Source organism: Pygocentrus nattereri, chromosome 14 (genome assembly GCF_015220715.1).
Source record: "Pygocentrus nattereri isolate fPygNat1 chromosome 14, fPygNat1.pri, whole genome shotgun sequence".
Taxonomy (NCBI): Eukaryota; Metazoa; Chordata; class Actinopteri; order Characiformes; family Serrasalmidae; genus Pygocentrus; species Pygocentrus nattereri.
This window is the reverse complement of record NC_051224.1, coordinates 14,101,494-14,117,301: the sequence shown is the minus strand read 5'-3', so window position 1 is coordinate 14,117,301 and position 15,808 is coordinate 14,101,494. Positions and strand designations below refer to the sequence as shown.

The 15,808-nt window shown below is 40.4% G+C and overlaps 2 protein-coding genes across 2 annotated transcripts; both read right to left on the bottom strand.

The window, feature by feature from the left end:
• Positions 1-1,420: 1,420 nt before the first annotated feature.
• natd1 lies at positions 1,421-5,668 on the bottom strand. Its single transcript, XM_017686353.2, has 3 exons — positions 5,395-5,668; positions 3,764-3,882; positions 1,421-2,648 (listed from the first exon to the last, which is right to left on the bottom strand). The coding sequence occupies exons 1-3, from the start codon at positions 5,489-5,491 to the stop codon at positions 2,532-2,534; spliced, it is 333 nt and encodes a 110-aa protein (XP_017541842.1). The 5' UTR covers positions 5,492-5,668; the 3' UTR covers positions 1,421-2,531.
• A 1,699-nt stretch (positions 5,669-7,367) lies between these two features.
• Positions 7,368-11,753, bottom strand: phospho1 (phosphoethanolamine/phosphocholine phosphatase 1). Its single transcript, XM_017686342.2, has 2 exons — positions 11,662-11,753; positions 7,368-10,349 (listed from the first exon to the last, which is right to left on the bottom strand). Exon 2 carries the CDS (start codon positions 10,296-10,298, stop codon positions 9,444-9,446), a length of 855 nt encoding a protein of 284 aa, XP_017541831.1. The 5' UTR covers positions 10,299-10,349; positions 11,662-11,753; the 3' UTR covers positions 7,368-9,443.
• Between the last annotated feature and the right edge of the window lie 4,055 nt (positions 11,754-15,808).

The following is a 15,808-nucleotide window of genomic DNA, read 5'->3' as shown; positions in this document are numbered from 1 at the left end:
GGAAGTTCAGTTAATCCAAATTTGCAATGTATACCCTTGTTGTTCATGGTAAGCTGTATAATGTAGCACAATATTGATCGCCTGCATAAGAAAGCAATTTATATTTTCTTAAAAAAATATTTTAAGCATTTCTCAAGAAAGCCTTTGTGAACGGAACCATGAAAATTTTGTTTTTAAGAATTGCATTTAAGATCTTGCTTTCTCTCCTCAAAGTTTGTCTTAAGATTCTTTGTAAGCTTTTCCTTAGAAAAGCTTTTGTGAATCCATCCCACATGTGCATCAAATGAAAAGTTAGACTGTCTAAAAGTCTAGACTCTGCTGAAAGGTACGAAAGGGAACATTAACTAACCACTTCACTAGGTACACTTACCTGTGTCTGTTCTTGTTGCCACCTTTTGCAGTTATAAAAGGCATCAGCTCTTCTGGGAAGGCTTTCCTCAGAGTTTAGGTGTGTTTATGGGAGTATGGTTATGCTCATCCTGGGGTGGAGGGGTTGCATAGCATGACACTGATATCACAATACAAAAATATGACATCTCACTGTGGAGAATAGACATTCTATTAATTATGGCACTGAATGCAGCTGCATCATTTGAGCACCAAAGTTTGCAAATAACCAGCAGCAAACAAGTCATTTCAGTTTGTTCATTAGTATGTTGTGCAATAACATGGTTATTATGATGCTCATACCAAGTTATTAGAAATGTTTGAGTAAAATTAATAAATGGTTCCAATCTGATTTAAAATGTAAAACCTGCGTTTGAAACATTCTGTAGGCTAATGACATCAGGAATTAATATATTCAGTGCTTGCCCGGTTGACAATAAAATACATTCAGTTTCACTTATGGACATTACATACCCATGTTTGATGTATGTATTCACAGTGGCTGAAAAAAAAAATCTGTTCTACTAAGCTAAGCACTTTTATTCACATCATTCAGCTGTTGCTGAGAATTTGTCTTAAAAAGTGCAGTCATAGTATGGTTGATGACAAAAATCTGTTTCTCTTGTTTTCCCAAATGACACAGATAAAACCGCAAAAAATAAAACATTTTAAACTGTAATTTCCTGCTGTTCATTTCAGAACTTTGAAAGCTTGTGCACAAGAAAAAGACATGTAATCAGTGTTATTGTATAAAGATGCAGTAGGGGTACCAATAATTCCAACCAGAAGATTCTGAATTCAGTATGGGATGATGCAGAGCATGTCTCACATGTTTTTACACTCACTAATGATTAAACACATTTTTCTTCATTTGAATTTTGTTCTAAATATCATGAGAATATCACTTTATGAACCCAGTATCGTGAATCTAACTGAATTGTGGGCTGAATGTATCGATGCACCCCAGTAATGAAATCACATCCTATGAATTCTATCAATAAAACATGAAGAGCTCAATAACAAACAGCAACAATACTTGGTACATATATTTATTTATTTAAAAACATGAATATTAATATAGAGTACATAAATGCATAAAAATGTGATGAATTTCAGGCATCTTTTCGTCTGTGATTCATAGGTCACAACCTTTAACGGTAACAGAACAGACTACACAAGCCTCTAAACATGTAGAGACGATGACCATCATTCTCATCAAAGTCACTAATGTTGCTACAGCTGTTTGAGCGACAGGGCAAATTTTATCGCTTTTATTATTTGAGCACCAAACTCACCCTGTTTAGTGGTGGACTTCACTGCCGCCATCTCCGATAAGGCCATGGGGAAAGGAAGGTATGAGAATAATACACACACACACACACACACACACACTCGCTCACGTAGACAACAGGTAATTCACGTCTGTTAAACAAACCCACCCAAGCACATGATACAGGCTCCCTGTGCTGAACAACAGTATTGTGTGTTTAAAGTGTCTATCCTGAGAGGTTTTTGCCCCTAGTTTGCAGGGGGGGGGTCGTCTCAGGAGTTTCAACACCTTTACTGGCCATGGTTGGCAACAAAACATGCCACATTCAAACCTACAATACAAAGTGGCTATTTCTTAATGTTACGTTGACATGTGCTGTCCACCAATCAGATTTCGACCAAATAAGTTGAATATTTTTGCATGAAAGTGAGAGTGAAACTGTAAATAAGCACCACTGGACCTGAAGGCATTGGGCTAGAGAGGCATGTGAAGTGTAACATAACAGTAACAAACTAAAACCGACGGTCTTCAATGGTCGCGTGCTCCACAGATCCTTCCTTGTTGGCTAAAGGATCCATTAACCACAGTTGTCCTGAGAGCTGCAGAAACAGGCCTGTTTGTCCACTTCAAAGTGCATGCTTTGTCTGCTCTTAAACAGAACGCATGCTGCGAAGGATTTTTATAGGACTTTTATAACCTCACCCGTATAGTTGCAAATGCTTTCTGTCCAACATCCATTCTCTCATCTGTTTTCTGATGACCAGTTAAAACAATTGGGAATACCCAGCTACCCCCACCCCCAGCCACAAACGCCCCACCCATCCAAAGCACCCAATCAGTAATGAGAGTCCATCACTTCCTGTTCCCATGTCCCTCAGTGGATGATATGCTCCAGGTACTGGGGGTGGGGATTTTCTTTGACGTACTTTTGAATGTACCAGCAGGTTAAGTGAGCCTTGAGGTCTTCCTCAACCACGAAATCCATGGCCGCCTAAGAGGAACATTTCCAAGAAGAACCATTACACACCAAACAAGCTGAACTGGTTACAGTGGCCCAAAAAGTCTTTAGACACTTTAAACACGGGTCAATTTCAATTAAGTTCTTTAGGTTACTTCATAAAATGTTTAGCAAAAAATGTCTGCTTCAGAGGAAATCACTTTCAGCATAACATCAAACTGTGTAAAGAAAGCTTGAAGAAGAATTCTGTCCACACTGCACTAAGAGAACTATTACACAACCGTGCTAATGTCAAAGTATGGGGTTGTTTTTCTTATGGTTTCATTGTGAAAAAGCATCTTGTCTACAAACCTGCACAAGTATCCAAAGAAACTGCTCAAATGCTTCATAATGATCTAAAACTTACCACATGCCTTTTGAAGTAATACTCTGCCAAAAAGAAAACTACAGTCTTTATAGTCTTGTAATAGCCTGAGTGGGGCAACCATCTACATCTAAGCATTGGCCCCATCATCACTAGATCGCGAGTTCAATCCTTGGTGATGCTATAGCCATCTGAAGCTGGGAGTCCAAGAGAGCCCACTCGCTCTCTCTGGGTGGGTAGGATGGCCCTCCCTTCTCCCCCGCATCACTCAACACAATGCTAGTCAGTGCAGGCATCTGTTAGCTGACGTAACAGATCTGGCAGTTGGCGCTTTCCTCTGAACGTGTTTGGCTGTCCCGTGAAACAGGTGAGCGGCAGTTCAAAAAGAATCAGTGGTTGATTTCACAGGTCTCAGAGGAACCCTGTGTTAGCCTTCACCCTCCTAGCATTGATAGTATTGTGTGACTGGGGGAGTCGTACTAGCGGGTGGAATTGGAAGCGAGTAAAATTGGGTAAAACATATAAATAAATAAATAATAGCCTGTTTAAAATATATGCCACTTTTCATATTTTGTTACCCAACACAATAAATGTACTATATATTTAATGCACACCTGTCCAAATATGTTTAAGGGGCGCTGTATGTTCTGTTAGAGGCAGACACCATTTTACCCATCATCAATGCAGTGGTGAAACATTTAAATTTGTAATATGGACAGATGAATTGGGGTCATTAGCTACATGATAGCTTCCACGTAACTTTAGTTAAATTATAATACTCCACCTTGGCCAGATGTTTGGCAATGCCTCGTCCTCTGTAAGCATCTGGCACCTCGGTGTGTTGCAGGTCCACTGTCTTCTTTCCCACATATTCATACAGTAACACAGCCCTGTCATAAGAACCTACCACACAAAAAAGAATGAGAAATGCTGAGAAACCTGGTCCAAACCACATCATCTCTGATCATGGTTTCACTTATAAAAGCTTAATAAAAGCATTATTAAGATTATTTTGGGCTTGTGCTAAATGTATCAGTTACAGTGGAGGTATGCTACACAGGGCTGCCCTAAAGGTAACATGAGCGCCAAAAAAGGTTTGACTGGGCCCATCAGAAAGTTGCTCTCATCAAATGAAAGAACTGGAAGCAATTTTATATTATCCATAAACTGTCAGCTTAAAATGGCATATAATTTACTGCATGGTTTAATTATATATTATTTATCTTTTTAGCCCCCAGCCCACCACAAACATTGCACTTTGGTCACAAAGTTTGGGAGTGGTGACACAAATACTGAAGGACAGTATTTGTAAGGCTAAAAGACACCAACACAAGCCTTTTAGGACAACTCACATTAACCCACATTAACATTTGTCAAGGGTTTTTCCAACAAATGCCAGCTGTAATAAAGGCTGCTTTTGTCTATTCTGATGTGATGTCACCTCAGGATAGGCAAGAAATGCTATGACAACTAAGACTTTTTAGAATGAGCCTTTATAAACGCCCATACAGGTTTGTGTCTGTTGTCATGAAAGGCTGATGTAGGTGTGATGTAGGTGTGGTGTAGCTTTATGAGCGCTGCACTTCAGTAAAGTGTTAAACAGTGTGGCCTAATTGTGGAGCAGCCTACTTCGACTAATTGAGGCGCTTCATCTGGGCTATTATCAGAATGTCTTGATGTTACAGCAACAATGACGTAATGTTGTCCAAACAATCATCTCCATAAAATAACCAGGTACACCAGGAGGAAACCACGTTGAAAGGAAAAGCGATTCGCTTGCTTGTTTTCCACAGATAAAAATCTGTTATTGATGTAACAGGAAGTCAAACGAAGGCTGGCTAACTGACTGCAGCTGGAAAACAATAAAGTCATTCAAAAATGACACCGTTTCTTTCAGAAATAACGCCTAACAAACTATGGTCTTTTAAGAATTCAGTATCCCTCACCAAAGTAGATAGATCTGAGACGTAAATCGTAGCTGTATATATGAAAACTGCTTCGTTCGCTCATATGAGCTGGCTCGCAGATACGACTGCCATAAACAATTTACATTATCAGCTAGCTAAGCTAAGCTAAGCTAGCTGTCTGGAGAACTTGTTCCGCTGATTAGGCTAAATTCCTTTACTACATATACACCGTCTGGTAGCTATATGCGCTGAAGTGCAGGGTAAACAAAGAAAAAGTCAATGTTTCTACGGTAACGTTATTGTTTACAGAGGATACAGAACCAGCTAATGCACTGGTGAGGACTCTTCCCAGCTAACTAGCCAGCTGGCTAACTTGCTAGCCCATATCACTCAGCTAGGCAGCTTGTGATGAAAACAAAGGTAAAACACAGCCGCTTGTGAAGCTGTTTTTCCAGCAGCTCCGTCGCCCAGGCAGCCGAAGCGACCAGCTCAACTTCAGCGTCTTTACCGTTGAGACGGATGGTGAACTGTCGTCGTTTTTTGTCGTGCTCGACGCGGATGGGGCTGCTGATTTCGAGGACGTTCATCTGAGCGGCCTGGGCCATGGTGCGTGGCGGAGGGGGAAGCGCTGTGTGTCGGTCAGAGCGCCGCGACCGCTGCAGAGTCGCCGAGAAGCGGCCTCATAGCCGGGATGGCCCAGGCAGAGTGAGGGCGTACAGACAGCTCTACAAAAACACTCCATCCAAGGAAAATCAGCTGTGAGGCCACGTGTCCCTTTCGGCCAATGAGGAAGCTCGGGCAATGTTTTGATGCGCGGCCTCGTGATGCACTTGACGCACCTGACCGCTAGATGGAGACATTTACACTTTCTGGCTACCTTTACACTGTGTGTCCAAAGGTATCCAGACACCCATGAAACAGGAGCTTAAGTTCACCATGCACAATGCCAAACGTTGGCTAGAGGGATATAAAGCTCCCCCAGCATTGGGCTGTGAAGCATGGAGCTATGTTCTCTGGAGTGCTGGTGCTATATTCAATACCTTTGAGTACCTCTTGTGGCTGAATGCAATCAAATCCTAAGAGTAATTGAATAACCTTGATTTCAGAACAAACCTTGGATAAGTTGTCTCAAACTTTTTTTGTGTGTGCAAAGAAATGAGGAGAAACTTTATAGGCCAATGGGGATTAAAAGCCCAGCATGTTTCTCAACATGCATTCAAAATTGCAATGCCCATGGTGATTCACTATTGAAAATCCTCATTAGTGTAGGCTTAGGCTTAATCTGTTGCTAGGAAACTGGCCTTATATTGCTTTTATCAGCAAGGTGCTGATAATGCATTTTTTTAAATGATTACGAACAGACTAAAATATGAAAAAGATTAAGCGGCTCACAGCGATCCAACGTAGATTATGTTTGCAGTTCACAGATCCAGTTAAATTAAATGAAATATTCTAATCATAGAGTGTTGGTTCCAGTTACTGAGTTCAGTGCCACAACTGTCCCCAAATATGTGACCAGGTAAAAGTGTTTTAACCAGCTAACTTGTGCCAAAAGTCAAGTTTCTTCAATAGGGGAGATATGGCACATTCTTTTGGGGCAGTTTTCACAATGGTCTTAAATTAGCCAGCTTTACTGGGAAATCCTGCTTTGTGAAACGCCCTCAGACTCTCAGCTTAGATTGTAAATGTTTCAAAACACAGACAGAGTCTCACTTATTCACTGTTGTGTTCATTGTACACTTTTACCAGTGTTATGTAGTGAAGGCCAGTTGCTAGAGGCCACAGAAGCTCTAACCAAACCTGTTTCTCCAAAGCTGCTCATGGATCTTCTACTACAGTAGAGTTTAATTGGAATGTGACTGGGTGCAGTTCAGGATTTATTCTTAGTAAAAGTAATAGTATAATTGATTCTTAAATATTCCAACCGAAAACTAGCATATCACATATTATATGTTATGTAATATTTTGTAGTGCACCATTGCATTGGCTTCATCTGTTTGATAAATACATTGTTGTCTACTACAGCATCCACTGATTCTTGAGGCTAATAAAACAGAATTAATATATAGCTTAGTAACAGCAGCATTAGCAAACTGGCTTCCTACTGCATTAGCCAGCTGGTGGGAAAAAAGCCTGCCCTTGTGTATCCACCTTAATGTGCTTGTAGTTTTTCAAAAGTTCCTACACCTTCAAGACACATCATCAGAAGGGGGTTTCCCTGTCTTTAAACTGGAAAAGCTAACTCTAGAGAATACCACAGCACCGCTGCAGGAGGCAATTAGGCACATTTAGCCAAGGATACTTTTTCATTTTGCCTGGAGTGTCACATTAAGGTTGTTCAGTTCACTTTACCTTGAAAGAGGAGACCTGAATAAGCTCTTCAGTCCAAGACCATTTTTACCACATGCATGGCTCCCTCTGTGTGCTCCAGGTCAAAGAGCAGTGGCTGAAAGCAGGTGGATGGAGACTCAGACACACAGAGTTTAGCAAATCATTTATATCTCTCCTAGTAAGACAGAGGTATGCATACAACTAACAAGACACATCTACTTTGCAGACTAAGAGACAAAAGGCACACAGTCTCGGACTTTGCATGAGACGATTATGATATGCAGACAAACAACACACATGCACACATTGACATGTAGGACACACAAAGACAGTACTAGAAAGATGTAAAAACGTGATTCAAAAAAGCACCCAAATTAGGACAAAATCATTAAATTATGGTTCTGACTTTGTTCATGCATTATTATAGCTCTCAGGTTACCCACTGCTCAAAGAAATGCTTATAGAATATGGATGAACATGTTCTGAGCATGGTGATATTTCCACACAGGTTATGTCATACTGACATAATCAGTATAATCTCAGCCACAAACAAAGAAAAGGCTAAATTGGCCTTGGCTGGCATAACAGAGCAGCTGCCATTAAAGGCACAGTTATACTTTATTGTATATGACACACATGTGTGCGCAAACAGCTGTTACACGAGGAACTCGTCTGTGTATCTGGAGGAATAAAAGCTTTTATCCTTTAGGGGGCAGGTCAGAGCAGAAACATCCCAGGCTGGCTTCACAATACGTTCCATGACTACTTTAGATTTTTTTGATTCATGGAATAGCAAGGAGAAATAATTAGAGGATATTGTAGACAAACTACGTCCTTTCTGACGTTGTTGCAGTTGTTTTCATGGTTGGCTCGGTTTGCTGCTAAGGTCATCACGTTGTGGTATACTGCCCCCAGTACTTGTGTTGGTACTGAATGTGGTGCATGCCTAGCATTCATTTCTGAGGATATGCCTGATCCACGCTCCAAATGAATGCAGGATATGCGGAGGAGACATCCCGTGCACAGATATGCATAATTAAGGAAAGCATAGCTGTGCCTTAATACCACCCCTCCTCTGTTGTTTCAGAGTTCGCACACTGCTCATAATGTGTGACACTTGACATGTAACTGTATATTTAGCTTCACTTTAAGGCTTTGGGTATGTATATGTTTGGGCATGGCTGGGTATTTCTAAGGCTGTTCACAATCCTAGTCTTTGTAGTGCCCTCATCTTTTGCACTTGACTGTTTTCTTGGCTCTAATATGCCACTTTAAGTCAGAAAAGTGCTAGTAATTAGCCTTGCCAACTTTCAAAATCATTTAAAAAGTATATAGTCACTGTCTGTTGGGTTAGCCACAGTGAGCTAATCAGTCATGCAAACTTTATCACGCACAATGTTTTTTGAGACGCGCGAGTATAATGTACATACATTTTGTGAAAATCATTTTCAGGGAAATGCAGCCAGTCTCAATGATATCTGGGCACATTTTGTCTTGAAGTCAATACTTGAGGTCACTTGGTCACTCGCCTCAATAAGGGCTCTTCTAAATAACCTGCTAATATAGTAATGGAATGCCTCTTGAGACGTTTGGCTGGTCATCGACGACTGGCAAATTCATCACGTCATATCATATCTGCATGATGGATCACTAATATCGCTCACCAAAAAATCTATTCTTGGTTTCTTACTGATAATGCCTGCCTGCTTTCTACAGGTATGTGTAAGGTTACAGTAATTTACGCACATGATACCGAAATTTAGGTGTCAGTCATACATTGTTTACCACACAGAAGACTACACTGTTTGCTGGCTTGATTGACTTTGTTCACATGGACTAAGACACTACGCTGGTTAGTGTCACTTTACGACTTAATTTACAACTTTCATACTTTTGTATGCAACTTGCATGTGGTAAACTGGGAAATTCATACGTTTATGAGGATCACCTGAACACGGCAGTTTTCTAATACTACATGACCACAGTAGACCAAGTTGAATTTGGTCCATCCCAAGATTTATGGGTATTGCTCACGCGATAGATTTACCACTTGCCGATGGCTACCCGAACCAAACAACAGGTAGTTATGATTTGGTCACAAGACAGTTTTCCAACTTTACAAACTGATGAGAACTGTCTGATTTGGATGAGGTGTTTTGGAGCAAGCAACCCAAAAAATACCAAAGCATGCAAGACAGGGTTACTCCAGAACTGTGAACCACTCTTTTAAGGCTTTTCTTCCACTATCTTCCTGAGCCTGTTTATGATATCCTCGCCACTGCTCCAGGGTACCACATTGGCCTTGTACTCTCCAGGTTTAGCTTCCCCCATCTCTTGGATCAGCCGGTGCATGGGGAAGTCGCGCCTAGGAAAAGCTGTATCCCCCGGCGAAAGTGTGAGTGACGGACAGAAGTCGTTGGCTCCATCTCCGACGTACAGAACCTTCTGGTAGCGTCTACCACCTCTCTCACGAACCCGCTGAGCTGTGTACTGCCGCACGATCTCCGCCTTGCACATGTTCATGGGACACCGCAGGCAGCTGTGGGAATGGAATGGGCGGAGTTGCAACTGGCCGTTGTCGTCAAAGTGGGCAGGGTTTGCGAAGATGCGCAGGAAAAGCTGGCGGAAGCCCAGATTCTGCAGCCATGCCTCGATGAAGACTGTGTTGGCGTCAGACACACACACAACTTCAAAATCCCGCGGTGGGCGGGACATCAGGAAGCGCAGCAGTGCCGGAATGCCCGGACATGGCGGAAGTCGCTCTATCGTGCTGATGATGGTCCCTGGAGTGACGCCCTGCTCAGCCAGGTAGGCCAGCACACGCTGCATGTACTCGTTATACCTGCCCGGTCGATATGTGTCCTTCAGCCAGCTGGGGAGAGAGCCACCAGGCGCTGCGCTGACCACCGCATCATCACTGCACTCGTCCACCAGCGTCTCATCGAAGTCGAAGAAGATCAAGAAGCGTCGGTCGTTAGGGGGCGGAGCCAACGCTCTATTGCCCTGGAAATGGGATTCATCCCGCCTGCCCGGAGGAGGATGGGGCGGGGCAAAACAGCAATTGAAGACGGAGTCCCGCATCGTTGGCAGTGACGCAAACCTCGCAGGCTAATTCTGTTCTTCTTTTTCTCTCTTTGAAAGAACAAAAGAGGTGAACTGAAAGACAGAACAATAAAAATACAGAAAAAAATAAAGAGTGGTGGTGTGAACATTTCATAGAGTTTTAATCGAACCTCCTATATTTCTCTACATCATAAAAGTCAGCTTTTTAAAATAAAAAACAGTTTACTCTTCTGATTATAGCTGGGTAAAGAAAATGTTAAAATACAGAACACAAATCTAACTGCACTATAATACAAATGGTGCTTTAGCTTGAAAAGGTAAAAACCAGGCTGCTTTAAAACTTTGATTTAACAGAACTTTATTAACTAACAGGACAAAAATCTGTTTTACGCTCTATAAATGTATTGTTTGAAGTTCAGTTAACACCGAATTTTAAGGCAGCCAGGTAACTACACTCTCAGAAATAAAGGTATTAAAACATTAGGTTATGCAAAGGTGCAAATATGTACTTTTCACATGGGAGAAAAAAACTTATTTAAGGTACACAATTGGACCTTAAACTACTGCTGTACCTTTGAGGGAACATTTACTTTGCTGAAACCTTGATGAACGAAAGATTTTCCAGCACAGCACCTTTATTTCTAACCATGTAGATTATTTAACATATCACTGTATACTTTATATAAACATTATAAGTGTGTTATTCACTAAGATGCCAGATTTTTTTTCTGTGATATTATTCCGTCTCAAAAACAATAGCACATGAGGAAATAGCAGCCTTGATTCCAGCTGTGCTGAGGTCTCCTCTGTGATCTGGATCCATTAACTGTAGAACAGAGTGGACTGCAGTCTGAAGGGCTCCGCTCAGCGAGGTTACAGGGTTCAGTGGGACAGTAACTTGTTCCAAAAACCAGCGTAAGATTTTTTTTCCATTAATAAATTCTGCTCTAAAACTAAAAATAACAAGTGTATTGAAATCTGGACTTCACAGTGTCCTCAGGTCACAGTCACTATAACAGAGGAGAGAAGAAGTTAAAGTTAACCTTTGGTTGAGATCATGAGGTGAACTGACTTGATGAGCGTGTCTGCAGGATCCTGTGAGGAAAATCTGGCAGAAACTCATCGACTGTGGTAAATCAGGAACCTTCTGCTAGCAAAAAAACCACTAAAATATATATATTGATTTAAGATATCACGTTTTTTTTGCTACTTTTTTTTGGCTTTTTATGTTTAGTAAAATGTTTAGATTTTTTTTCCAGCACCTCAAATAAAATAAAAATGTGAAAGAGAACATGATGTTCCAGTAACAGTGCAGCACGCCACTGAAAGACGGATGGCTCTAGTTTACAGATACTCAAAGAACGCCGACCAGGCTCTTTACCTGGAGCTGTACATCCAGCAGAAAAACGCCTCCTTGGTGCTCCTCGTTTTAATCCTGCTGCGCGATGCTGAGTTTCTCTCTTTCCTGCTTTGAGTTCATGAAGATCTTCAGCCACACGGTGGCGGTTTATAACGGCGCTGAGACGTAGCTCCGCCCCCGCGGACAAATCCATCACACATCAAACAGAGGTGGCACCAAACTCAGATTTACTCAGCGGGATGTACTTATGTAGCTCAAATGTTGATGAATTTGTGCTTTTATGGGTATTTCTAAGTATATAGGTACGTATAAGTGAGCCTTACTAACTCACGCAGCTCTTCTGTTGGTTGAGATCCTGGACGTTTCTGTTGTTACTTGCACTTCTCGCTTTCGAGCTTTAGCGTTTGTAGGCATCCCAAAGGGAGAAGAACTGCCCCTAACAAACTTAGAACTAAAAGGCTAGAATTAAACATAATTACTGTGCCTTTAAGGCTATTACATGAGCCCTGGTCTGACTGGCTGTCCTGTACTGCATCTTATCCAAAAGCCACTTAGAGCTGAAACACTCCTGAGAGCGAATGAATGGGTGGAGCTAAACTGCTGTAGGCTGAATTGGTAGACTAATGATGAACTAGGAAATCAGTTTGTTTTTGTGACATCACAGAAATGATTCATTTAAAGCATTTTTTGAAGCATATTTCGGTAAAGTTTTCAGTATTCATATATTACTTTGTCATGTATTATTACTCAAAATCAAAAACAAGGGAAGTAGCTTCCCATGATATGGGCTCTTTAACAGGGTTTAGATATTATTTATCATATTTTTGTTGTTTTTTTTAGTGAGGAAAAATCAGTTTTCCATGATAGGGTTATTAACACAGTGAGCACAACCAAACTACTGATACAGCACAAGCCTTCAGGTTCCCAGTACACTGTTTGAAATTGTACAATGTGTTTAGTCATGGTGACAACTTTTTAAAAAATGCAGAAAATAAGCAGAACAGTGTGAAGCACATGTAAGATAAATGACCAGAGTGGAGACTCAGCTGTGAGCCTGAATCCATGGAAAGTCTGATTCTCCCTTATTTTCTGTAAAATAGAGTTGTCACTTCCCCTGCCTTTTACTATAAAGCACTCATCTGTATACACTTCCTTCTTTCCTCCCTTCCTTGTCCACTTGTAACAACCTTTTAATAACAGGGTGCTGGGCAGGCTATTTTGGGCAGGGGTGTAGGAGCACAGACGAACTGTGTATGTCTCCTTAAATCAGAATGCATAGTGTCATCACTTGCTTGCTCTAACTCGAGGTTTAAACTTCTGACTCAGATCCCCTTTTCACTCACATCCTCATTGGAGCTTCCACAGAAACAGAATTTCAGAGAATGCTCATGCAGAGAAACCAAAGGTTATTGTTGCCATGTTTGAGCATGTCTAAGGACAGATAAACCTCAAGGAGACAGGCTAAGCAATTCTGTGTCAATATCACCAACCCTTTTCAGCCTACATAAAGATAACTTCACACTCAGAGTGAAGGCATTCGGCTACACTGTCCTTTGAACCATTCTGTCTGATAGAGCATTACTAGCCAGCTTGTGGACATGTTTGAGGTCCTTTTTTGGTCCTTCTGTATTTTGGAAACAAACATACATACATATTAGAGTTTATCTGAGGCGTTCACTGATTGATTGCAATATCAGTTTGGTCTCCTTCCTGTTTAGCATATTTTACTTTTTTAACCTCAAGGTTTAATTTGTTTAGGTTTAAGTGAAACATATCACTACCATGTGAAAACCTCATACCACCATGCCTCATAACTTTGCCACATTAGTGTGCAAAGTTTTTTCTTCTCCTGTTAAGTTACCATTTCAGAGATATGGCGTTTCTTAAAAAGATTCAATAACTTCCAAAGCCAGGGGTGCACAGATATGGGAACAGTGGGCTGATATTTTTCAGTCGCATATATGCCGATGCCGATACATAAGCATTTATTAAAATGTACACATAGGGGCTGCTACCTGAACTCGAATCAGCTTTACAGAGAAATTATAAATAAAGTAAAATAAAAAAAGGAGACCTAGTGTCGCCTAAACACCTTGCTCTTCCAGAATGTAATACGATTAATATCAAATACCAGTTTGACATATCTGTCAAATCTAAACATCTATCTGATCTCTTCCAAAGCAAATATCTGCTGATAGCAATAAGATTCCCATATGATTGTGCATCCCTATCCAAAACAAAATGAATATCTAATACTGCTTTCAGCGTCATGTTTTATGTGGAAGAACGTTCTAAACTTCATGAAGTAACTTTTTTCCTTTGGTTCGCAAATGCCCAATGTTTTAGTTTAATTTTGCAAAATCATTATGCTGATAAAACATAACTATAGTGGATAATTAACCTTCTTCCTCAGAAGTTCAAGTTTTAACTGAACTCTCTTTGAACAGACACTCTCAGTCATCAGATTCACCCGTTCATGGGGGGTCCGATGCACAACCGACATTACAAAATATTCTTCGCGACAATGCATGTAATTACAACTTTTCCAAATCCCCAAAACATAGTATAGCTTAGAACTGTAAAAAGGTTCTTCACACTCATCTCATTCGCAAAAATGGTTCCTTAAATAAGCATCCACTGTAAGGTTCTTTAGGGAACCTATGACATGAGAACTGTTTTAGCACATTTATTTTGAGTGTACTTTTTCTTATGCTGACACTTAGGCAGAGTTTGCTGAGCTTTAACCATTACGAGCAGTTGAGCTTGATGTCTTCCTGAAGTGTGGCAAAAGCTGACATGAGGACAGCCTGGAGTAACCCCACGTTTTGGTAATGAGTCTGTATTTTCTGTATCTTTGCTTATCTAATCACTATATTACTTCTCCATAGTCACAAGTGCCAAACAGCTGTGTTTCTGTGGACTAGCCAGAAAAGGGTCACCAAGATAATAATAATTAAAATAAAAAAAAAAAAAAGGGAGCTGGTCTGACCATGACCACAATCCCCTGACCCATTTTCCTATTCAAGGCACATGAGAAATTTTTCTTTTTTCTGACAACCACACAAATAATGACAAAGTTTGAAATATGGCTACTTAATCTTTTTACTTCCTAAAGTTAGCAGAAAGTATGTTAAATGAACATTGTAAAAAAGGCCCATCAGTAATACATGTCCATCATTATTTTTTTATAAACAATCAAAAGAGGACAACAAAAAACATTGAAATGAAACTTGAAGTTGGAAGTTGGCAAAGCCGCACATCTGAGTACCAGACACAGTGATGCAATCATACACTGCTACAGTTGAGTGGTAGAAACGGGAAAAGGGACGAGTCCTCTGGATTAAAACGTCTCTCCAGAGTTTTACATTAACATGGTCTGCTTATATGTCTTAACTAGAAAGGTTTTAGTAGAAAGTGCATTCTATTAACCAAGAGAAAAGGAGGAGAATCAGAACCCTAAAACAGAGATGCATCAATTGGGATTGTGGGCCGAAGCCAATATTCAATATTTTTTTTATGTACATATCAGCTGATGCTGACAAATTAACTTAAACACAACACAAAAATTTGGATTGCAGCCAACGTGATTTACATAAGTGAAATATATCATTTACTTCTACAGTGTAAAGTAGCAAGACTAATAAAATGCAGATATTTTAGGGTAGTAGCCCAGTGTCAACTAAATATTTGTTTCTTCTGGAGCACAATAAATATGTCATGAAATATCTATAAAATCTAAAGGTCCATCCGATGCAGATTTTTTTAAAGCAAATATCTGCCAATACAGATATGATTCCAGTACCATCATACATCAATACTTTAAAATAACTACGCTGGATCAAGCAAAGGAGCCGTTTTAGACTGATATCCAAATACAACAATAAGTCTTTATAAGACTTTCCAAATGAGGCAAGGTCAATAAAAACGAACATTAATTATAGGACAATATAAAGATTCAAACAATATGAAAATCCTCAACTAGTAACATAGAGGACCATTTTGCTGTGCTGATTCTCCTCCTTTTTCAAAAGCCAATCAGCTCACAGAGACGCAGCTGCTGGACACGATCAGCAATGTTTTGTCAGTTTCAGGTCAAACCTGTAATGCAGCAGTAAAGTGCAGAAAATAGACAAACAAAATAGGGCTTTTAAACACACAAATACACGCT

Coding starts and splice junctions, on each gene's coding strand:
- natd1 (XM_017686353.2), bottom strand. CDS start 5,491: ATGGCCCAGGCCGCTCAGATGAACGTCCTCGAAATCAGCAGCCCCATC. Junction 3,883..5,394: donor GTTCACCATCCGTCTCAACG/GTAAAGACGCTG, acceptor TTTGTGTGGTAG/GTTCTTATGACAGGGCTGTG. Junction 2,649..3,763: donor TTGCCAAACATCTGGCCAAG/GTGGAGTATTAT, acceptor TGTTCCTCTTAG/GCGGCCATGGATTTCGTGGT.
- phospho1 (XM_017686342.2), bottom strand. CDS start 10,298: ATGCGGGACTCCGTCTTCAATTGCTGTTTTGCCCCGCCCCATCCTCCT.